Here is a 25,480-nt window from a genome sequence, read left to right on the forward strand (position 1 = left end):
CATAAAAGAAGTCATAATTGAACCTCATTAAAGGTAAAAATTGATTCTATTCAAAAGTCACCATTTTAAGAACAAAGGGGCAAGCCACAGACTGAGAGAAAATACTCTTGATACTTATATCTGCAAAAGGACTTTTTCCCCAGAATAAAGAACCCTTAAACTGAATAAGACAACAGCGCAATTAAAAAATAAGCAAAAGACTTGAAGAGACACTTAACAATAAAAGATATTCAAATGGCCAGTAAGCACAGGGAAAGATGCTCTGTGAGGGTGTTAATTAATATCACAAGGAAGGTACTGGTATGGCTAAAATAAAAAGACCACGTGTTTCTTAAAAATTAGTATCTTAAACAAATGTTTGCCATGTGACCAAGTAATTCCAATCTCAGGTATTCACCCAAGAAAATGAAAACTTATGTGCACACTAACACATGTATGTGAATGTATTTAACCACTTTGTTCATAATCACCAAAAACTAGAAGCATTCCAAATGGACTTCAACTGGTAGAGGACAGTGATATGCCCGTAAAATGGAATGCTACTTTGCAATCAAAAGAAACTGAGTACCATCCAACAAAATGGGTGACTCTCACATTATGCTAAGTGAAATGATCCTTTTATTTAACATTTAGGAATAGGCAGAACTATCAAGAGAGAAGTCAAACTAGTGGTTGTCAGTAGCAGAGGGTGGGAGGAGGAGCTGACTATAAAGGGGTACAAGGGAAATTTGGAGGATGATGGAACTGTTCTATATCTTGATTGTGTGGATGGTTATATGGCTATTTGTATCTTTCAAAATTCTTAAAACTAGCCATTGAAAGTGGTAAATTTTACTGTAAGTAAATCATGCCTAACTTTAAAAAAATATTTTAAAGACTGACAATAGCATCTCTTAGCAAGGATGTAGAACAACTGATCTGAAACTTTCATCGCTGGTGGTGGGAGCAAAAATGGTACAATCCTTGGAAAGCAGTTTGGCAGTTTTCTCTAAAGTTAAATGTATACCAACAATATAACCCAATCATTCCCTTCCTAGGTATTTATCCATTATTTTATCAGTGAACATGTATAATCCAAATAGATTTGTACATGAGTGTTTATAGCAACTTTATTCGTGGTAAATAGTACCTGGTAATATCCCTAATGTCCATCAGCTACTAGATGGATAAACAATATTTTATCCCTATTTTTCCCTGCATGAGTCATTATTCATTATAACATACTTGTGATACACAAAGCAATATGGATGAATCTTGAGTATATTACACTGAGCAAATAAGCCATACATATGAGACTATGCTATATGATTTCCTGTGTATAAAATCTAAAAGAGAGAAAAGTAGTCTATAGTGGGTGCAAGCAGGCCAGCAGTTACCCTGGCCTGGGATGGAGAATGCAGGAACTGATTGAAAAGGGCACCGAAGAGCATTCTGAGGTGAAGGAAATGTTCTGGTTTTTTATTGTGGTGATGGTTACACAGATGTATATATTTGTCAAAACTCATTGAATTGTGCTTTTTAAATGTATGCATTCCACTGTATATTAGTTATGACTTGATACAGTAAATTTTAAAAAGGAAGAGGACTTAGAAATTAATTTTTAGAAGAAGTTCTAACATTGAGTAGCTTTCAGAACAGCTCTGCTGATTTTCACATGATTTATGAACGTGAGTCAAGGGATAACTTTGGAGGCAGGGTGGCTTTGGCTTTCTACTAGTTACCTAGACAATTTAGTCTTAAATTTTGTAATCTTATCTCAGTTGGTTTTTTGTACCTTAAAAAAAAAAAAAAGAGGAAGTTGGCAAGGTTAACACTGTTGTACTGTGCTGGGATCATGAAACTTGCAGATGTATTGCTTTCACTGACAATATTGTATTGTTCCCTAGTTGTGGATTTGGGGGAAGGAATATGGCAAGAACAGTCTATCTTTTATTGATGTCAAGGCCTGTTTATAGACTTCGTATTCATCTCAAGCCCATGTGGATGCTGAGAACAGAAACATCATGTCCCTCCCTCTAGAGCCATTTACCTAAGCACTCTTCATGTTTCCCTCTTAAAATTTAAAGAGCATCTCTTGTTCTTTCAAGAGTGTTAAGTGTATGCTGTTTAGCCAATGGGTAGTTTGTAGGGCTTTTAAAAAGCTTGGTAAAAGAGAGCTCGAACTCTTCCAGGCTTCCAGTGATGTGGACATACCACACTTTATCACTGATTTCCCGAAGCTCTGTCGGGGCCATTTCTTATATTCTTTGGCCTGAAACTCACAGGTTTTTGTGTATGCACAAGTATATGAAGACCCTTATCATCTGTTTACACTCTCCTTTCTTTTACTCCATGCTTTCTATAACCTAACTGATGCTCTTCTAAATCAGATTTTCATATGTGATGATATATGTAATAGGACATTAAAGTATGTAGTCCCTTTTGACTGTATGTATTCTACTTTCAAGATTTCTTTCTGACAAATACTTCTAAATGGAGAAAGCCACCTTACCAAATAGTGTTATGTTAACTCAAATTGGAAACAGCCTTAATATCCAAAATTAAGGGAAGTATTTAAGGTGATTTATTCCACTGGTATTCCATGCAGTCACTAAAAAATGATGGTGATGAAGAATGTGGGCAACACAGGAAATGCTAAGGATACAATTCAGTGAAAAAAAGTAGAATATTGAATGTTATATTTACTATAATTAAGAAAAACACCCAGATACTCAGAAGTAAAATATTTTTAAAAGAACTTCCAACTTATCAACAGTGGTGTATTAGGATAGTAAAGTTATGAGTTAACATTTTCTAAATTTTCTGTGATATGATTACTAGTTTTATGATGGAAAAATCATCTTTCCTCCTCTCTCCTGAAACACTTGAATCTTGGCTTTTGGCTTTATGGTTTGTATGTCTTCAGGACTGTAGTTCATCTTTCTTTTCCATATTCTTTGGATAAAAAAAAAAAATCACAAATGATTTAATGTTGCATATTAAATCACTTAAACTTCTTGTTCCTTAGTGGAATTTTGGAGGGATCTCCAAGAGGTTTCTAAGCCTGTGAAGAGAGAGAGAGACCACCTTGAGTGGTCTTCATTGATGTGAGAAAGGGAAGAAGGCAAGAGAAGAAAGACACTGTTTACAGAGCATCCACAGCGCCCCAGGCCGAGTAGTTTCCAGTCCTTCTATGCAGCATCCATTTCTTCACAAGCTAGACGCTGACCCCAGGCGACCTCTCAGCCTCATCTTGTGTCTCTTCACAAGTCACACCCCATTTCCCAGCCACAAGCAGAGTGATCCCGTTCCCCAAGGCCTCATGCTCTTTTGCATCTCTGTGTTTCTTCCATACTCTTCCTTCTGGTTAGGATGCCCTTGCTTCTCTGCATGGCTGACACTGTTTGTTCTATAAGTGAAGTGAAGTCACTCGGTCATGTCCAGCTCTTTGCGATCCCATGAACTGTAGCCTACCACGCTCCTCCATGCATCCATGGGATTTTCCAGGCAAGAGTACTAGAGTGGGTTGCCATTTCCTTCTCCAGAGGATCTTCCCAACCCAGGGATCGAACCCGGGCCTCCCGCATTGTAGGCAGACGCTTTACTGTTTGAGCCACCAGGGAAGCCCCTTTATTCTATAAGGCACCCCTCAAATGTCACTTCTGTCAATATGATGCTCCCACAATTTGGCACTCCCTTCTCTGGGATTTCATAACATTTTTTTCCATACCTCTTTTATACCACTTACTACATCATAACTCTTTCCCCTGCTGAGCATTTAGGTTCCACATGGTTGTGGACACAGCCCTGGCACAGTGCATGGCTCACAGGGGCACTCGGTGTGTTTGTGGAATGAGGGAATGAATGAAAGAAAGAGCCGAATGTGCAATCTGGCTTGAAATCTAGATCTTGGAAAACTCACTTATTCAATGTTTAACTCTACTTTGTACAGGTATCTGGAAAAGCAAAGATCTCTGAAGAGCAGATTTCCTTTTTCAAAAGAGACAGGAGAAATTCAATGTACAGTACAGCTATAATTTACTGGGTATATTGAGTGCCAAGCATTTTGACTCTTTGGTCATGATTAGTAAATGCCATTGGGATTTTACTTTACAACCTAAAAATGGTTTTCTTTAAATTGCAAGTAGTCACTCATTAGTGAAACCATAAAATCAACTTAATGGGTCACAGCAAGCATTTTTTAAATGAAGTTGAACAAGAAATATCAGAGTATATCACAGATAATCTGGATAAGCATCAATTCAGGAAACTTTTTAATTAAATATATTGTACATAATATACATATAATACTAGTTTACAAAGTATAATGCATTAATTACTCCTCATCATAGTAAAAAAAAAAAAAGATATTGTGTGACCATTTTAATCATCAAAATTCATACTTTTTAAAGTGTGAACTACCATTTCATTGTATGAATCTATACCATAATATATTAATATATGAAGTGAAGGTGTTAGTTACTCAGACACACTCAGTCAGTTGTGTCTGACTCTTTGCAACCCCATGGACTATAACCTGCCGGGCTCCTCTGTCCATGAAATTCTCTAGGCAAGAGTACTGGAGTGGGTAGCCATTCCCTTCTCCAGGGGATCTTCGATCCCAACCCAGGGATCGAATCTGGGTCTCCTGCATTGCAGATAGATTCTTTACCGTTTGAGCCATAATATATTTGACCTGGTAATTTCAACTTTTACTTTATTTTAAGGGCTTTCCTGGTGGCTCAGACGGTGAAGAATCTGCCTGGAATGTGGGAGACCCAGGTCTGATCCCTGGATTGGGAGATCCCCTGGAGAAGAGAATGGCTACCTACCCACTTCAGTACTCTTGCCTGGAGAATTCCATGGACAGAGGAACCTGGCGCGCCACAGTCCATGGGGTTGCGAAGAGTTGGACACAACTGAGCGACTAGCAAACACAATATTTTAAACTATATGATGGACATTGTTGTTGTTTAGCTGCTAAGTTGTGTCCAATCGTTTGCTACCCCATGGACTGTAGGCTGCCAGGCTCCTCTGTCCATGGGATTTTTCCAGCCAAGAATACTGGAGCAGGTTGCTGTTTCCTTTTGCAGGGGATCCCAGGGGATCTTCCCAACCCAGGGATCAAACTCTCATCTCCTACCTTGGCAGGAGGACTGAACCACCAGGGAGTCCAAATAATAGACATATTTGTAGCTAACTCTCTTGTCTCATTTACTCAAATTCCATGAATTGCTAGAAGTAGAATATCTGAATCACGAGTATATAAAAATGTAAGGCTTTTAATCCATACTTTTAAATACCACCATCTCCCCCGAAAGATTGTATCAGTTTTCACTTTTATCAGTAACATGAAAGTTAGCACCTACTTTTGAAAAATTGTTTAAAATCCATATAAGTTTTAGTGAAGATTATATGCATGCGTATGTACCCCAGTCACCTTTGTGAGGCCGGTAGTGGTTTGGACCCCGTACTTCTCTTCTGTGAAAGTGGAAAATTGGCCGTGGCTTCCTAATTACAGTCTTGTCTTCAGTCTCTTCCAACTCTAGTCAGTTTTCTGGTCTTTACAGAATCGAGTTTTCCTTGACCCTGCCTCAGTAGTTGCTCGCCTGTTCTTTGTATTCTCAAAGCGTATGGCTCATCCTTCTCTTGCAGCACTCGTCATGTTATATGGGAGTTATTTTTGTCTTTTAGTGTCCTCTCTTCAAAGCCCTCCAGGGTAGGGACTGAAAACTCTTCCTTCTTCACGTTTGTTTCTGCCCCAGAGTTCAATATATAGCACATACTCAGTAACTTTTCACTGAATGAATGACAGCATCTTGTTTAATTGTGACCTCAGGACTGGTTCAGATTACATTAAAATTGGGCTGTACCATGCAACTGACTGTCTATGGGAGTCCAAAGGCAAAACTGGTTCAGAAAGGTCCAGATTCAAATAAGCCTGGAGTCTGCTTGCTGCCTTGCCTCCAGAGTACCGCTGCTTAGTATGCTAGTTGGATAGAGAGCAGTGCCTGCTCAGAGATGGCTTTGTTGGTTGGAGCTTCTCTATGCCATGTTTCTTCAAAGGCCCCGAACCCTCAGCCTCTATAGATGCTGCTGCAGGGTCTCCTTGGTGTTGGTGTGCCATCCTACCTTGTGAGACATCAATGCATTTAATCCCAGAAGCAAGGGAGCAGACGTCACAGGCTGTCTGGCTTAGCAGTCTGTCCTTCTGGGAAGTGTCTTAACTAATAGTAAACGTTGCAAAAAAACATTCTTAAAATCCCAATAGGAAGAAAATTGCTGAGTGGGGAGATGGGCAGGCCCTGAGTGTGTTAAGTATCTTATGTATTATGTGTAGAGGCGTTGTGGACTTTTACCCTCATGGATTTGATCCTTCTGACACATTAAAACATATTGTTAGTATCCTCCAATAGAAGATTTCTTCATTCAACAGGTGTTTCCTGTGAGGAAACGTTGGTCAGAAGTTACAAACTTCAACTATAACATGAATAAGTTCCAAAGATCTGAGGTACAGCATGGTGACTATAGTTAGTAATACTGTTTCACACTTGGAATTTGCTAAGAGAGTAGATCTTAACACTGTGTGTGGTGTGTTCTTACCACACACAGTGAAAAAGTAACCCTGTGAAATTATGAATATGTTAATGAATTGTGATTACTTCATAATATATACATTTAGCAAATCGTCACCTTGTGCACTTCAAATGTATACAATTTTATTTGTCAATTAGACCTCAGTAAAGCCAGAAAAACAAAAAACAAAAACAGGCATTCCCTGAGCACCTACTATGTGTCAGACTTTGTATTGGATATAACAGATGCAGAGAAGATTTAAGACCCAGTGAGATCAGTGGCTAGTTAGTAAAACTGGACTTCCAGTTTTGTCCCCACTTCTCCAATCCCAGACCATTCTCTACTGTTGTAAATGAAGGCATAATCTGGAACATGAATATCACTCTTCAATTTAAAACCCTTTAATGGTTCCTCATTTTCCTCTGGGTAAAATCCAGGCTCCATAATACGGCCTTTTATAGTCTCTGCCTGCCCTCCTGGCACATCTTGTACCAACAGCTTTGTTTCTATCCACAGGAACCTCCAGATGCTTCTGGTTCAGCGTGTCCCAAAAGGGCAGGTCGATAGCCAGTTTACGAATGGAGATGGTTTATCTAGCCAAAGTTTTTTGGATGTGTGCTCAGTGTGTTGGACCATAGGAACATGGAGATGTACAAGAAACAGTCACTGTTCCTGGAAAAGGAGAGACGAGCATACTGGGAGGCGGGAATGGAATGCATTGAAGCTGGAGGTGTGAACAAAAGGGTAATGTGTTCGGGCAGGGAATAATAGTTTAGTCCAGCTGGAGCACAGCGTGTGTGTTTGGGAAGGACAAAAGATGAAACCAAAGAGGTAGATGGAGAAGATCAGACGGGAAATGGTCTTCTGTCATAAAAACAAGTTTGGACTTCGTATTTTGGGCAGTGGGAATCTACTAAGGTACTTAGGTCAGGTAATGATATGATAGAATCTACTGCACTGTAGACTAAGGGGTTGGACCCAACCTTTTGTTGCTTCTGTGGTTCTTAGAATCTGGCCAAGCTCTCTCCACCCCAAATCTGAAACTGGACTTGGGTCAGGGGACAGTTTGCTGAATAGAACTCTTTATCAGCATCACCATTATCCAGTCATTCATTGCTCGTGCTTTAGGGGATTATCTATAGGTGTCTGCTCTGTGCTGGACCACTCTCCATGACAATGTCCACTCCATTCTTGTAAATTTGATGAAGGAAGGGAAGGAGCATCGTGATCCAGAGGACCTCACCCTGACTGTGTGTGTGTATGGTTTGTCAACAATCGAGTATTTTATGGGAGTTTATGGGGCTTCATTAAAGATGCTGGAGCAGGAGCGCTGTGGGACATCAGAAGAGACCTTGGCAATAAACCACAACTCCACACTCTGGAATGCAGTAAATGTTTAAGAGACTTCCTTCCTTTCATTACTGAATTTTACTTTACTTTTATACCAGTAAAGAGTTGTGTTTTATTGGTTGAAATTTCTTGATTCCGTTTTCCCCAGGTCTGTTTAAAAGCTACATTTTATCTTTGAGGATGTTTGGCTCCTGGTAGAGGAAGTGCTGCCAGCGAATTCAATTAACTGGCAGAGCTCACAGATATTGTACACGGATTTCTTTTTTCTCCTTCTTTTTCACAACTGCTACATAAACACAGCTGGGTTTAATATTTGTCGTAACAAAGATTTAACTTGAATCATCTTACTCTGGGTAATTAATGCTTGGAATCTCGGCTACTTCTTCGTTCATTTGTGATCCCCTGCATTTCTTGACTCCGGCTATCTAGATAATGAAGTGTGCTCCTCTAGGTCTTTGCCCTGCCTTAAAACTGCTTAATATTTGGCCGTTCCTACTAGAGAGCAGATGCTTTTCTTTGCAAGAATTGAATTTCTGTCAGCTCTTTTATGCATCATGTGTTTGGAACTGTAAGTGGATCAAGTTGTTCATCACAGCAGGGACACTGTGAAACACATCTATTATATACACTTCCCACCCCCCTTTCCTGTTTTTTTTTTTTTTTCCTCCCCTGAGGAGGTGGAGATGCCCAGATCCCCTTGGGAGATATCTCAGTCTGTGTGGATATATCCATGTGATCCACCAGGGATCCAGCCTGGCTGCATTCCTAAGCATGGAAATCTGTATCCATTCAGTCCAGGATTGTTGCTGAGACAAATCCTGCTTTTTCCTTTCTAAACACCAAGCACTTCATTAACTCTTAAGAAAAGACTCTGATGCTGGGAAGGATTGAGGGCAGGAGGAGAAGGGGGCGGCAGAGGATGAGATGGTGGATGGCATCACTGACTCAATGGACATGAGTGTGAGCAAACTCCAGGAGATAGTGAATGACAGAGGAACCTCCACGGGGTCACATAGAGTTGGACATGATGAAGCAACTGAAAAACAACAGCAGCAACAACACCACATATGTTTGGGTCAATAAGCTTAGCATAATGAGTGACATTTCAGTCATTGATGCCCTAGAAAAATGTTAATTGTGAGCCCATTATTCTTTTTTTATGCTAAAATAATGGGTTGGGTAGTTTTTTGGCTTTGGAGTTGGATTAGTATGGAAGAATGCTGCTGCTGCTAAGTCACTTCAGTCGTGTCCGACTCTGTGAGACCCCATAGACGTCAGCCCACCAGGCTGCCCCATCCCTGGGATTCTCCAGGCAAGAACACTGGAGTGGATGTATGGAAGAGTAGTCACCACCTATTAGGCTCCTACTGTGTGCCAAGCACTGTGGTAGACATTCAATCTACGTAACAATCCTGAGGGCAAGGGGGAGGTACTTTACCCCTTTTTTGATAAATGAAGGGAAGAAGTAAAGATGCCTTGCAGCTGAGTCAGAATTTGAACTCAGGGTTTGCCAGACATGCATTCTTTGGTTGATCACTCAAGGCCTAGATTTATTACACGTTTATTACATGCAGCCACTTCTCCGTTTGGATTGTCCCATTCCACATCAAGTCTCAGGCCAGACATTTGGCTTTTATGAACACCTTTGTATACATCTAAATCTGAACTATTGGTGATGATTGGAATCATTTGTTTAGTTTTTCTTTTTCCATCAGAGCTCAATGCAGATACAAGCCAACTTCCCCAAGCAATCTTCCATTTCTTGTACTTTTCATTTTGTGAATTTCAATCCCTAGATTCAACTTTGAGCAGACAGCTGAGAATTCCAGATCTACATAATTTAGTGTGTCTACACAGCTTTGAAAAGCAGGAATCTTGATGTTCCTACTGCGGTATGCTGATCTTTTGGGTCTCTGATAATGCTGGGGGCAAAAGTGCATTTTGGTCCATTTTTAATCATTGTCATTCAATCTGGGGGAGTCGTTACGGGACATTCACATGTCTGGCTGAAAAACTGCTGATCTGTAGGATTAATTATAGTTAAATGGAAAGGTGACTTTTGCTCATGAAGAAAGTCTCTTAGTAAACATTTTTAGTTATGATTAACTTTAGTCTTCCTCCAAATACTTGTCAGTAGAACCAGGCATGTGTCCTGATTCATTAGAAATAGAGTAACCACTTTATTTCTGATCTTCAGTCAGTTTTGTTGTTGGAAGATGTTGGTTTGTATTTTTTTTTTTAAATTGGTGAAGGATATATTGTAAAAAACCGTGTATTATAACTTTGCTTTTACAAGTGTGTATCTGTCTTTTCAAAGGTAACTTACATTTGTTTTTTGTGCCTTGTGTTTGCAAGAGAATGGTTCTTGGTTTATTCATGTTGACAACTGAAAAGCCTTAGACCTAATTAAAAGAATTTCCACGAGCACCTTTACTGAACCATTTCATTACGCGGCACTGCACAGATTGCATTGTGAAACATGGTGATAGTTTAAATCTGACCTTTAAACCTAAACTGCCAGAAGTATGGGGGAGAAAACCCTTGTTTGAAAATACTCCATGGATACATACATACATAGGCATACTTGCAGGCGCATATTTGGATAGAAATAATCTTTTTATTGAATGACCACCTAATATTATAAATACACATTTACTTTGAGCTCAAGTCTTATACCCTCTTTTAGTGTTCAACTGCATTCATTGTGTCTGTATGTGTGTATGGTGTGTTAAAACTAAATTGTTTTTTAAGGAAAACAAAAGACAATTTCTCCTGCTTCGGGCAAAAAAAATTAAAAAAGGTGTTTGGAGGAAGATGAATATTACAAATAGACAAATGCAGAAATTTTTGCTGCTGTGTGTTTCCATTTACAATGCTGAGGTATTAGGATTAACTGCGCAGGGAGGGGGCTGGAGTGCACTGTGAGCACATGACTCCTCCTGCGCTTTATTTGGCAGATAGTAGAAATGGGCCTTTTCGTTTTTAAATTGTACTTTTTTGCTCCAAGAATGTCATCCTGAGGACTTGATAGTTTGTTCTCAGGCTGCTCAACAAAGCCATTATAGCTTGTAGTGAAGTAGCCACTCACATAATGAAAATTGATCCTTTTGTCTGACAAAAAACTGCTTAGAATTGTAATGCTTGCCTCTAACTTTCTGACTTAATACTTGGCCCATGAGATGTCAGGAGAGACAGAGGGAGCAGAAGCCTGGGCCCCTGGGGTCATAGCCAGCCCCAGCTTGGAGCTCCACATAACTAGCACAGTCCCCACTCCCCCATGGAGAACCAGGCTCTTTGAGGGGAAAATGGGATGCAGAAGAAGCAATTAAAGCCAACCAAGGTCAAGGTACAAGCATATTCTCAAGCAAGAAACAGAAAAACAAGGAATGAAAGGAAACAATAATGGAGATATATTCAATTGTGGAAAAACTAAACCAGTATCGTGGACAAATCTTATTTGCTTGTCTAAAAAATCCTGGCAGCAGTGAGAATTAATGGAATAACACAAACTTCGGAGTAAGACGCATTTGTACTTGACTTTGGCCTCTGCCCCTTGCTGTGCTGTCTGTGAGACTTGGAGCTAAGGTTCACTTTTCTCATCTGTATAGTGGGGATAACCATCCTCACCTGGCCTTCTTGTTCTGAAATTTTAATGCAGTGCTGGGTATGAAAACACCTACCATGGCTTTTGGTACCTAGTAGAGTGCTTGATAAATACTAGTTCCTATTCCTTTTTCCTGGTTTTCCCAGAAACTATTACTCAGAAAGAGGGGAGTGAGATTGCCTTTACACATCAAAACTTTTTACTTCAAACTTGAGACAAAAACTAAGACATTGACAGATGTACTGAACCATTTTCAATGCCCATGTGAAGGCAGCAGAGGAGCCAATGTATGTGTGCCCCTGATGATGGGAAAACAAGGCAATAATTCCCTCTCCCCTCTCCAGACCCACATGTTCCCCAGGAGATCTTATAACAAAGCCTTGATGTCTAGTTTTTTCAGGAAAGGAAGACTCTATTTGCCTTAATCCTTAAGGGCTATTTTTTAAAGGGGGAGAGAAAGTAATTCTGTTGCTCCTCTTACAGCTGCTGATAGGTGTCTGATTTGTCACACACACAAAAAAATCTTTTAACTCTAGTTCTGACACTGAGCAGTTAATACAAGAAGTGGGGCCCACTGCACAGGCTAACTTGAGTCAGACTTTGAGAAGAGCTGTATCTCTGCTTGCAGTGTTATGCCAGCACTGACGGTGGCCATAGTCCCTGCCTCCCTAGAACCTTCAGTCTTATGGAAGAGACAGACATTGATGGACTGCCACACAATGCATCGTTACATTGCTGTTTGTCTCGGAAGCAAAGGATACAGTGAGAGTATATGACAAGGGAACCTTGATCTAATCTGAGAGAGTCAGACTGAGGCAGTGTTCTTGAGCTAAGATTGGGAGGATGAGCAGGAGTTAATCTAGGGCCCTGGGATGTCCAGTATGGTAGCTAATATTCACATGTGGCTATTTAAATTTAAATAGATTGAAATGAAATAAAATGCAGTTCCTCACGGAGCAGCTGCATCTCAAGTGCTCCTTAGCAGCTATTATATTGGACAACACAGGTGGTGGATTATTTGTGGAAAGGCCTATTGCATAGTGCCGAATGCTAGGCCAGGGTGATGTTGGTGAGAACACTCCAGATAAAAGAGTTAGCCTATCCAAACATCCTGAGGTATGAGAGAGGCCTGGGCGACTGGAGCCCAGTGGGAAGGCTGAAGCCATGGAGCGGGTGCAGGAGCCGCAGATCTGAAAAAGGCTGGGGCCTTGCAGGCTCGACTTCAGTCTTTATCCTCAGAGCAGTGGGGAAGCTGCTGAAAGATCTGAAGTTACCAGCACTGATAGAAAAAGGTGAATAGGAGTGTTTCAGAGGTGACAGGTGACTAGTATACCATCCTTATTGCCTCTCCCCCAACAAGTTGCAACCTAGTGATGAAGAAAGACACCTGTACTTGTTGAATGCTGATATGAATTGTAAGCATTGTCTTCATCACAGTGGGAAGGAAGATATGTCAGCTGCTGGTTATACAAAAAAGCCAAAGATGATTATACAGTCAGCAAAAACAAGACCAGGAGCTGACTGTAGCTCAGATCATGAACTCCTTCAGATCATGTGTTTCAGATCATGAACTCCTAATTGCCAAATCCAGACCTAAACTGAAGAAAGTAGGGAAAACCACTAGGCCATTCAGGTATGACCTAAATCGAATCCTTTATGATTATACAATGGAAGTGACAAATAGATTCAAGAGATTAGATCCGATAGAGTGCCTGAAGAACTATGGGTGGAGGTTTGTGACATTGTACAGGAGGCAGTGATCAAGACCATCCCCAAGAAAAAGAAATGCAAAAAGGCAAAATGGTTGTCTGGGAGGCCTTACAAATAGCTGAGAAAAGAAGAGAAGCTAAAGGCAAAGGAGAAAAGGAAAGCTATACCCATCTGAGTGCAGAGTTCCAAAGAATAGCAAGGAGAGATAAGAAAGCCTTCCTAAGCAATCAATGCAAACAAATAGAGGAAAACTATAGAATGGGAAAGACTAGAGATCTTGTCAAGAAAATTAGATACCAAGGGAACATTTCCTGCAAAGATGGGCACAATAAAGGACAAAAACAGTATGGACCTAACAGAAGCAGAAGATATTAAGAAGAGGTGGCAAGAATACACAGAACTATACCAAAAAGATCTTCATGACCCAGATAACCACAATGGTGTGATCACTCACCTAGAGCCAGACATCCTGGAATGCGAAGTCAAGTGGGCCTTAGGAAGCATCAATACAAACAAAGCTAGTGGAGGTGATGGAACTCCAACTGTGCTATTTCAGTTCCAAAAAGATGATGCTATTAAAGTGCTACACTCAATATGCCAGCAAATAATGGAAAACTCAGCAGTGAGCTTTCTGCTGAGGACTAGAAAAAGGAACTGGAAAAGGTCAGTTTTCATTCCAGTCCCAAAGAAGTGCAATGCCAAAGAATATTCAAACTACCACACAATTGCATTCACTTCACATGCTAGCAAAGTAATGCTCAAAATTCTCCAAGCCAGGCTTCAACAGTGCATGAACTGAGAACTCCCAGATGTTCAAGCTGGATTTGGAAAAGGCAGAGGAACCAGAGATCAAATTGCCAACATCCGTTGGATCATAGACAAGGCAAGAGAATTCCAGAAAAACATCTGCTTCATTGACTGTGCTAAAGTCTTTGACTGTGTGGATCACAACAAACTGTGGAAAATTCTTCAAGGCATGGGAATACTAGACCACCTTACCTGCCTCCTGAGAAACCTGTATGCAGGTCAAGAAGCAACAGTTAGAAACAGACATGGAACAACAGCCTGGTTCAAAATTGGGAAAGGAGTACATCAAGGCCATATGTTGTCACCCTGCTTATTTAATTTATATGCAGAGTACATTGTGCAAAATGCCAGGCTGGATGAAGCACAAGCTGGAATCAAGATTGCCAGGAGAAATATCAATAACCTCAGATACGCAGATGACACCACCTTTATGGCAGAAAGCAAAGAGGAACTAAAGAGCCTCTTATTGAAAGTAAAAGAGGAAAATTAAAAAGCTGGCTTAAAATTCAACATTCCAAAAACTGAGATCATGGCATCTGGTCTACTCAATTAATGGTGAATAGCTGGGGAAACAATGGAAACAGTAACAGACTATTTTTTTATGGCTCCAAAATCACTGCAGATGGTGACTGCAACCACGAAATTAAAAGATGCTTGCTCCTTGAAAGATAAGATGACCAACCCAGACAATATATTAAAAATCAAAGACATTGTTTTGCCTACAAATGTCTGTATAGACAAAGCTATGGTTTTTCCAGTAGTCGTGTGTGGATGTGAGAGTTGGACCATAAAAAAAGCTGAGCACCAAAGAATTGATGCTTTTGAACTGTGGTTTTGGAGGACTCTTGAGAATCCCTTGGACTGCAAGGAGACCAAACCTGTCCATCCTAAAGGAAATCAGTCCTGAATATTCATTGGAAGGACTGATGCTAAAGCTGAAGCTCTAATACTTTGTCCACCTGATGTGAAGAGCCAACTCATTAGAAAAGACCCTGATGCTGGGAAAGATTGAAGGCAGGAGGAGAAGGGGACGACAGAGGATGAGATGGTTCGATGGCATCACCAAAGCGATGGACATGAGTTTGAGTAGGCTCCGGGAGTTGGTGATGGACAGGGAAGCCTGGCGTGCTGCAGTCCTTGGGGTCCCCAAAACTCGGACATGACTGAGCAACTGAACAGCAACAACAAATGATGATGATGATGAATTCAATGGGAGAACCCCCTCTGGATTAGTAATAAGCTAACTTATGGCTGGCCTGGGGGTGCTTGACTACAGTCGCACAGGAGCTGGGCCCTGGTCATGTGTAGCTCTGTTCCCAGCACATCTCCAGCATGGGGCCTGCAAAGATTAGGCATCAACCAAAGTAACAGACTAATGTGCCCTGAGAAAGAGCTATTTGTTCTGACAGAGAGCATTACAGAAAGTCAACAGCTTTTAAATTTTTTTCTAATGGAAAAGTTTTGTCAGAGAATGACATAAAGTGTATCCAGGCTTAGGGATAGTTTTGAGGCCCCTGAAATTGAGTAAAAGATAATGTTGGTAACAGAGCTGGAGCCAAACCCATAGAAGGCCTTGAATATTGTGCTAAGGAACTTGGACTTTATATGTTAACACCATGAAGTCACTGAAAATTTTAGAGGAAGGGAGTGATATGTTCAGCTTCTCATTTTAGAAAGATAATTCAGTGCAAATGGTGGATTAGACCAGGAAGAAGATAGAAGATGGGCCACCAGTTGAAAAGACTGATGCAGTAGTCCAGGTACTAATCAGCTAAAACACAAAGCCAGGCAGTTTGCTGCATCTGTTCTCCATTTGCCTCTATTATATTTTAATCCTCACAATGTATGTATGTTACAAATACCTCAATTTACAGCAAAGGGCACTGAAGCTCAGAAAGATTAAGAAAGTAATGAAAGCTGATTTCTAACCTTAGGCATTTGTGACTCAAGCTTTACATCTACTGCCTGAGGAGTACGTTAGGGATGGAGGACCAGGTGAAGCCAAGAGACCCCAGAGGTAGAGTCTGCAGTGACCAGAGAAAACAAGAAGAGGGTGCAGGATGGGGTGGTCCATATTGCATATGTTACTGGACATGTGGCGTGTGCAGTGCTGAGTAAGGCTGATGCAGTTGTCCACTTTAATTCATTTAGTGACCAGAGCTTCATTTTCCTTGCAGTTTTGATTGCAATCTTAGTGATGGTCTTCTGCAAAAGAGAAGTGGATGAGTATCCATTTCTCTCCCAATCCTTCTCAGTCCAGACCAGTTCTTCCAATGATCAGTCACTGAAGAACATAATCCTAGACTTTCCTCCAAGCAAGGAGGCTCAACCACTGGAAATGCCTTTCAAGATATCAAAACACTCATTCATCTGTTCTTTTATTTAGCAAAAAGTGCTGGATGATGACCCTGGGCCAAGTACTGCTGAAACACTGCTGGCCCTTCTAGGAACTCGAGTAGGAAAGGTGGTAGACACTATAGTTCATGGACACATCACCTACCAGTCCAGGGGGCCCAGACAGGACGTCATTAAGCCTGTCTTAGTGGTCAGGGAGGGCTTCACAAAGGAGGGGACATCTGGATTCCCACTTTCCCTTAACCCAAGGCAATATTTAATTTGACTGTTAAAGAGAAACACCTCATTTGAATTCTTCATTATAAAAGTAACATGCTTTTTTATAAAGGATAATCAAAGCAATCAAAAGTGCATCAAGTAGAAAGTGAAAGTATCTCCACATGGTTAGTTTGGTCCGTGGCATTTTATATTCTTACTACCTGTATATAAGCAGCCACCATATGTAAAAATGACTTTATGTCTTTATATATTTCTGAATGATTCATATTACATGTATTGCTCTGTAACTTGTATTTTCCCCTCACTTGGGAGTAGTTTGTGAACATCTTTTCATGTTACTTCATAAAGTACTGCTGCACTTTTTTTAGCAGCTATGTGGTACTTCAAGGATGTGGTATAATTTATTTAATAGGCCCCTACTCATGGGCATTTACATGGTCTTTCAAAGAGTAACTAGATATTCATGAGTGGGACAGAAAGGGACCAGGGACAGTTCCATATGAGTTGTCAGCGTGTGTTTGGGCTGGAGGGTAGTATATGCTTCTGGATAGCAATTCAGTGTAAGTCAAGTATCCGTTAAGTGGGGCCAAAGGAAGCAAGGCCGTTTGAAGAAAGCATCACAGACTGCTCTGAGGAGTTGGAATGTTTTTCTGCAAGTGGTGATGGCCAAGAGTGGGGGCATTGAAGGACTTGGATAGAAATCAGATTCATGTATTTCTAAGAATACTAGAACAGCTATAGATAGGTGGCACTGAGGGAAAGCTGAAGCCAGCCCATCTAGGAAACAGCTCCACTAATCAAGGCCAGAGAGGATGGGCAGAGCTGAGCAGCATAGCGCCAAGGCCATGGACACTGAGAGATTCTGGGTATATTGGGGGGAGGAGGAGGTAACATGTGGAGAATGGTTGTGGGAAGAGAAGGAGAAAAAAGGGATCTAACGTCTGAATCTAGCCTGGGAGACTGGTTGGAGGATGCTGTGGTACCCAAGATGGTACAAGAGGAGGAATGCGAGAGCTAAGAAGCTTACCAGTTCAATTTTGTACTCTTTTCCCTTTGTTTTCTGTCTCCCTCCTGATACCTCAGTAAAGGAGGAAGCCACCCCCACTGGCTTTTCTGTCCCCCCCAGATTATGCCAGATGATCCCTGATGTTAATGATTTGACCAGCATCTGCAGGAGCACTCAGAGCAAGTTGGGTTTTAGACAGCTGTGCGTTATTTAAGCTTCAGATTTTCCTTCCTCGCTTTTATTTAAAGGATAGAATGTTATCACCAGTTAACAGATGCGCATATACTTGAAGTTTCAAATTTTGAAGTGCTGACAAAAGCTTCTCCTTGTTTCAGGGTGAGGAGAGGTCTTCAGAAGTCTTGGCCTAAGTGGTCACAGGGGCACCAGGAACCCAGGACTGCTTGGCTGGTTTCAGAGCAGCTGGGGCTAGCGGGGAGGCACATACTCCTATTTGCTCAGTTACAATCAGCAACGACTTCTTTGTGCAAAATGGTAATGAGGCCATTAGGAGAGGCTCACCTGAAGTGCAGCCTTGTGAGTCCAAGGTAATTAAACACCTCCCGAATGAAAGGGAAAGGCCAGGGAAGGTTAAGTGAGGAATAATCTGCAGCACAGGTGGCCCAAGGGCTTTGAGGAGCCAAAAGAGCGACACCAGCTTGCACTGTTTCAAGGGATGGAAATGTCACCCTCATCCCTAGGAAAGGCAGAATTTTTATTATTTGGAGGTTGGGAAGTGGGCAATATTTTTAACATTTTAATAAAGCATGTTTCTTTCTCATATTGCTGTTTCAAGTTGGAGGCCCATGGCAGTCCGCCAGGCACCAAGTGGCCGGCGCTGCTTCTCGTGGGCTCTCACCACATGAGTGGGCTCTGGGACGCATGAGTCCCAGAATAGGAGTGGGAGGGGGGCGAGTCACGATAAACAGAATATTTACAACCGGGTGTGGAGATAGACTCCAAGCTGCTTCCAGAGGAAAACTGCTTTCCTTGGCCCACCTCTGCATGGAGATATAGTGGCTACCCCGTCAACACATGTTCCCATCCCTTTTGACTTAGCCAAGGAGGTGGTTACCCTACCTTCACACACTGGGCTTTCGAAGCATGTGGTTTGCCCCTGTAGCAGCGGTACAAGGTTTCTTTCCCTATGTACAGTAAACACGGATTGTTTTTATCTTAAAAGATCTGGCAGTGAGTATTTTTGCCATTTGGTTTCTGGCCTCAAAATCTCTGCTGTCTCCACATAAAAGCTTATACATGCATGTTTACAGCAGCATTAATAATAATAGCCAAAAAGTAGAAATGACCCAGATGCCCTTCAGTTGATGGAGATGCATAAAATGTGCTCTTTCCATATGATGAAATATTCATCTGTGAAAAAGAATGAAGTACTAATAAGTGCCACAGTGTGGATGAAATATGTTTATAACGAGCACTAGGCTGACTATGGCAAGAGCACATTTTATGTATCTCCATCAGCTGTTGGGCAGCTGCGTCATTTCTGTATACACTTTTATGTGGAGACAGCAGAGATTTTGAGGAACAAACATAGACATGGACAATGGACTGCTTCATAATTGGGAAAGGAGTACATCAAGGTTGTATATCGTCACCCTGCTTATTTAACTTATATGCAGGGTACATCATGCAAAATGCCGGGCTAGATGAATCACAAGCTGGAATCAAGATTGCTGGGAGAAATATCAACAACCTCAGATATGCAGATGGTACCACTTTAATGGCAGAAAATGAAGAGGAACTAAAGAGACTATTGATGAAGGTGAAAGAGGAGAATGAAAAAGCTAGATTAAACCTCATCATTCAAAAAACTAAGATCATAGAACCTGGTCCTATCACTTCATGGCAAATAGCTGGGGAAAACGTGAAAATAGTCACGAAATTAAAAGACGCTTGCTCCTTGGAAGGAAAGCTATGACAAACATAGACAGTGTTTTAAAAAGCAGAGACATCACTTTGCTGACAAAGGTCCACATAGTCAAAGCTATGGTTTTTCCAGTAGTCAAACATGGATGTGAGAGTTGGACCATAAAGAAGGCTGAGTGCCGAAGAACTGATGCTTTCAAACTGTGATGTTGGAGAAGACTCTTGAGAGGACTGCAAGGAGATCAAACCAGTCAATCCTAAAGGAAATTAAACCTGAATATTCATTGGAAGGTCTGATGCTAAAGCTCCAATACTGTGGCCACCTGTTGCAAAGAGCTGACTCATTGGAAAAATCCTGATGCTGGGAACAATTGAGGGCAAGGGGAAAAGAGGGCAACAAGATGAGATGGTTGGATGGCATCAATGGACATGAATTTGAGCAAACTAAGAGAGAGAGTGAAGAACAGGGAAGCCTGACTGCAGTTCATGGGGTAGCAAAGAGTTAGACATGACTTAGTGACTGACCAACAGCAACAACACTGCTAAGTGAAAGAAGCCAGTCACAAGAAGAACCACATATTATATGGTTCCATTTATATGGAATGTCCAGGAGAGGCAGATCCATAGAGACAGGATGTGGATCAGTGGTTATCTAAGACTGGGGCAAGGGAGGAGATAGGAGTAGTGGAGAGTAAGATGTGCCTACCAATAAGGTGGATTCTCTTTTTTGGGGTGATGAAAGTATTCTGGAATTTAGATAGTAATGATAGTTGTACAACATTGTCACTGTACTAAAACTTCTGAATTATATATTTTCAATGAATGAATTTTATAATATGTAAAATATATCTTAATAAGCTATTACAAACCCCTTATCAGAAGCTTGGGGCTTCTGACAAGAAATAATGTCCATGGAATGTTTCAAAAGTGTGTGTAATCCATCCCAGATTTTTAATATTTTTATGTTCACAGGCACTTTTAGGAACCTGAATATAGCTATACAGCCTACACCCAGAAAAAAAATCTTTACTCATTCATGTTAAAAAAAATTTGTTGATAATTCATGGACCACCTGCATCTAATTTCCTATTTTGTCTTAAAATTTTACCCTAGATCTTATCCTTCAATAATGTCAGGCTGTTAGGTAGTCCTATATCTAAGTCCCATACAGATTCCTAAATTTGCTCTTGATATATCACCTGTGCACTTAAAAACAGTTGTTAGCTTTACATTTATCTCAAAATCAAGGGGAAAATTCCTTAATGTATTCAATTCTTAACCCTAACCCTTCCGTCTGTTCTCATTTTAAGCTATCTTCTCCATATTCTCTCAACTGAAGCCACGGTTCTCCCTAGTCTCTGAACTCCTCTGCACTGTAGTGTCTTTGCAGATGCTGATCCCCATGTTTGGTACACCGTTCCTTCCATTCTTTGTGAATTAACTGCTTCAGCTCATACTTCAGATCTCAGCATAAGCCTGTTTCTCTCCACAAAGACTTCCTTGACCTCCTTGGTGAGCTCCATCACGAGCTCGTCATGGTAGCAATGTCCCATGTATTGGTATTTTCCTCACAAGAATATAAGTTTAAGGTTTTGCTGTCTGCTTTTGCTCACCATTGTATCACATTGACTCAAGGCTACCAAGTTGCCCAATTCCAGAGGCAGTTTTCACGTGGAACACAGTGTGAGTGGTGTGCCCAGAAGTTGTGCAATATGGCATCCTGAGATGAATGGCATATTGGAAACAGCCTGGGAGGGTTGATCTTGTCTCTGAGGGCAACAACTGTCACGTCACACAATCTTTCCTACATTGAGGATTCAGGAAATATCTCTTTTAGTTATCATTTTCAGTAAATTTTGTGTTCATTTATGCAACTGCTTTTGACCCAAAGAGTCCCACAGCTTCTCATGTTTTCCTTTTTGTTTTGACCACTAGGAGGCTCAACTCAAAATTTGAAGTCTACTTCTAGCTACTATGTAAGACCTGATGTTCAGGTCAGTTCAGTCACTCAGTCGTATCCAACTCTTTGCGACCACATGGACTGCAGCACTCCCTGTCCATCACCAACTCCCGGAGCTTACTTAAACTCATGTCCATCGAGTCGGGGATGCCATCCAACCATCTCATCCTCTGTCGTCCCCTTCTCCTCCTGCCTTCAATCTTTCCCAGCATCAGGGTCTTTTCTAATGAGTTGGCTCTTCACATCAGGTGGATAAAGTATTAGAGCTTCAGCTTTAGCATCAGTCCTTCCAATGAATATTCAGGACTGATTTCCTTTAGGATGGACAGGTTTGATCTCCTTGCAGTCCGAGGGATTCTCAAGAGTCTTCTCCAACACCACAGTTCAAAAGCATCAATTCTTTGGTGCTTAGCTTTTTTTATGGTCCAACTCTCACACCCATACATGACTACTGGAAAAATCATAGCTTTGACTAGAGGGACCTTTGTTGGTAAAGTGATGTCTCTGCTTTTTTAATACGTTGCCTAGGTTGGTCATAACTTGCCTTCCAAGGAGCAAGCATCTTTTACTTTCATGGCTGCAGTCACCATCTGCAGTGGTTTTGGAGCCCAAAAAAATAAAGTCTGTCACTGTTTCCATTGTTTCCCCATCTATTTGCCGTGAAGTGATGGGACCAGATGCTATGATCTTAGTTTTTTGAATGTTGAGCTTTAAGCCAACTTTTTCACTCTCCTCTTTCACTTTCTTCAAGAGGCTGTTTAGTTCCTCTTCGCTTTCTGCCATAAGGGTGGTGTCATCTGCATATCTGAGGTTATTGATATTTCTCCGGCATTCTTGATTCCAGCTTTTGATTCATCCAGCCTGGCATTTCACATGATGTACTCTGCATATAAGTTAAATAAACAGGGTGACAGTATACAGCCTTGACGTACTCCTTTCCCAATTTTGAACCAGTCTCTTGTTACATGTCCGGTTCTGTTGCTTCTTGACCTGCATACAGATTTCTCAGGAGGCAGGTGATGTAGTCTGGTATTCCCATCTCTTCTAAGAATTTTCCACAGTTTGAAAACACAAGACCTGATGGCTTATGTTTATATATTAAATCTATACCTGGCTTATTCTTTTTCCATTGCCATGACTTTCTATTTTATGTTAATCTGTTGCATGCATATCTGTAAGATATGTAAGTGTGTTTCTGTACATCTATATAATGACTATTCCTTTAGAGTATCAGTTTTATAATAATATATATTATATATACTTTATGGGGGCTTCCCTGGTGGCTCAGTTGGTAAAGAATCCATCTGCAATGTGGGAGACCTGGGTTTGATTCCTGGGTTGGGAAGATCCCCTGGAGGAAAGAATGGCAACCTACTCCAGTATTCTTGCCTGCAGAATTCCCATGGACAGAGGAGGCTGGTGGGCTGTAGTCCACAGGGTCGCAAAGAGTCAGACATGACTGAGTGACTTAGCACACATCTTTATGGATGGGTTGTCATACCCTCCTCTAGGGAATCTTCCCAACCCATGGATCAAACCCAGGTCTACTGCATTGCAGACAGATTCTTTACCGACTGAGCCACCAGGGAAGCCCAAGAATACTTCTAGAATACTACTGGAGTGGTAGCCTGTCCCTTCTCCAGGGGATCTTCTCAATCCAGGAATTGAACTGGGGTCTCCTGCATTGCAGGCATATATAATTTATAATACATTTGATAAATATTTTGGGTATGAGGTATATCATAATATATATTATGTATTATAAATAAACCATTTATTTCTAATATTTGTAAGTAATCTGAAGAGCAAATAGAATTAGAACTAAAAAAATTTGTATGGTTTGGGCTCAGATTATAAGATTTCAATTCATAATTCCAACTTGACCACTTTTGTTTGTTACTGAGCATGTAACCTAATCTCTCTGAGACTGTTAATACCCTTGTAAAATAGGAACACAATCCCTTTCCTATATGATTGTTGAAAGAATTAAGTACAGAAATTTATGTGAAAGCAATTACCTGACACATTGAAACTGCTTAGAAAGTGATTTTGTTTTTGTTTTTCGTAGATATGCACTAATAAGAGCAACATTTATTTAAATTTCAAAAACCTGCCCTAATCCTGAATGTGTGTGTGCTCTCCCAGCAGCTGAGGTGTCAGATCCATCCCCCTCCCCAGGGCTTTCTAAAGCTCTGTATATGTTGCATATAGCCATCCTCCTCCCACCCTGCCCTCAGCCTATGTCTCTTTTCTGTCACCAGATCTCTTCACTGAAGAACCGACTGAAGAAGGTCTCCACGACAACCGGCGATGGTGTGGCCAGAGCCTTCCTCAAGGCCCAGGCCGCTTTCTTCGGCAGCTACCGAAATGCTCTGAAAATCGAGCCGGTGAGTAGCTTCTTGGCATGTCACAAATCCATGTTTGGTAAGGGCCACAAGAAACTTGCTAGTCATCTTTTGTTGAATTCACCAAAGGAGGTTTTATGCGTGTGTGTTTGGTGGGGACTGGAGAAGTGTGCTCCCCTCACGCTTCCTCTTAGCACAAGGAAGCTGCGCTGCCCCGAGTGGAGGACTGTCTGCTCCTGTGGGTGTTAGGACCCCTCCCTTCCCTGGACAGTAGCACCCTCTGCGGGTTGCAGTACTTAGCACTGTACACACCTGCTCTCACTGAGAAGTCCTGGTAAGCCTATGAGGTAGCAGTGATCATTTCCACTTGACAAATGGGGAAACTGAGGCTCACAGAAATGATGACTTGCTAACCAGTGGAGGAGCCAGGTAGGTTGTCCCAAAGCCCATGCTCCCCTCTGTGCCTCACTGCCCTTTTCCTGCAAAGGAACCTCTTCTCCACACTTGAGAGAGCAGAGCATCCAGAAGCTCACTTCTTAGAGGTTCCCAGAGTGGTCTTGGTATATTGACTGCTAAGTGTGCTGAGGACTGGGGGATGATGTCATCTGCCTCCAGGGCCTGTCAGCCTTTCAGAGCCTCTGTTACCTCATCGTGAAGTGATTAGTTATTGTGAGGGTATGAAGACACCATGTCATCCCTAAAACCAAAGAAACTACCAGCTCTTCCAGCTTCAGTGAGAAGCTTTCATCAGATGCTTAATTACTCATAGCCTCTCAGCCAAGGAGAATGGAGAAATTGGCCCAGAGACCTGGGTCACTGCATAGGAGAGGATTCTGGAGGGGACCTTGTTGATAGCCCTTTTCTCTCGGGACATGGGGCTCCCTCCCTTCCTCCTGAGCAGGCAGAGATGGCAACCACACCTAACCTAGTCAGAGTGGCTGTGAGGGACCTAGACAGACATTTTGTTAGATTAAATGACAGAAGATGAGTAGCTATCAGGCAGTGCATTTCATGTGCAAACTCTGACAGTGAATCTTGACCATGCTGCCTCATAAGCCACAGTTATACCTGGATCGGTACTTTTTGACTGTTGTGAACCCATCATGTGTGTAAGTGAAGCACAGAGTGATAGCAAACACCCTTTAGCCAGGGTGCACACTCTGTGAAGTGGTTGGGGCAGTGGGTGCTCAAGGAACAGCAGCCTCGAGCCACCGTGTTCTTGTCTTACATCCAGCACTCAGGCCTGACTTGCTCGGCTGCCTCAGCTTCAGGCAGTGTCACCTGACAGAAGGGATGCACTGTCTTTGCTTCTTAAGAAATACTTCCCTTAGGTCCTAAAAAGCCCTTCAGCTTAAAGCAAGTTCCTCATGTCCTACTTGTCTCCAAGACAGATGGCTCTGATTCTTTGTCCTGACCTTGGGCCCAGCCAAACCAATCAGGTTCAGTGCTGTTTGGAGAGCTGATAGAATTCAAGGAAAGTTCTGTTTTCTTCCCATCTTTAAAGTAAGAATGGGACAACTGGCCTGTCCTTATCTTAGGCTACTGGGATTGATATTGACATGAAGTATTTACACTCTTACAAAGATGTCATTGTTGTCATGTATATGTCTAGAGTCCAGAGACTGTTTATTCTGGTACATATTGCTGGGTATATAATCTGGGCACAAGGTGCTCCTCCAGAGGAGTTT

General features: G+C 41.6%; 1 protein-coding gene across 8 annotated transcripts in view; it reads left to right on the forward strand.

Moving 5' to 3' along the window:
- Positions 1-25,480, forward strand: part of DENND1A (DENN domain containing 1A) — a 523,231-nt gene that overhangs the window by 348,126 nt on the left and 149,625 nt on the right. For all 8 annotated transcript variants that reach the window (XM_043916893.1, XM_043916896.1, XM_043916894.1 and 5 more), the window contains one exon: positions 23,709-23,834. In XM_043916893.1, the coding sequence (XP_043772828.1) occupies positions 23,709-23,834 (126 nt within the window). The remainder of the gene's footprint in view (positions 1-23,708; positions 23,835-25,480) is intronic.

This window comes from Cervus elaphus, chromosome 11, assembly GCF_910594005.1.
Source record: "Cervus elaphus chromosome 11, mCerEla1.1, whole genome shotgun sequence".
In the NCBI taxonomy this organism is placed as follows: Eukaryota; Metazoa; Chordata; class Mammalia; order Artiodactyla; family Cervidae; genus Cervus; species Cervus elaphus.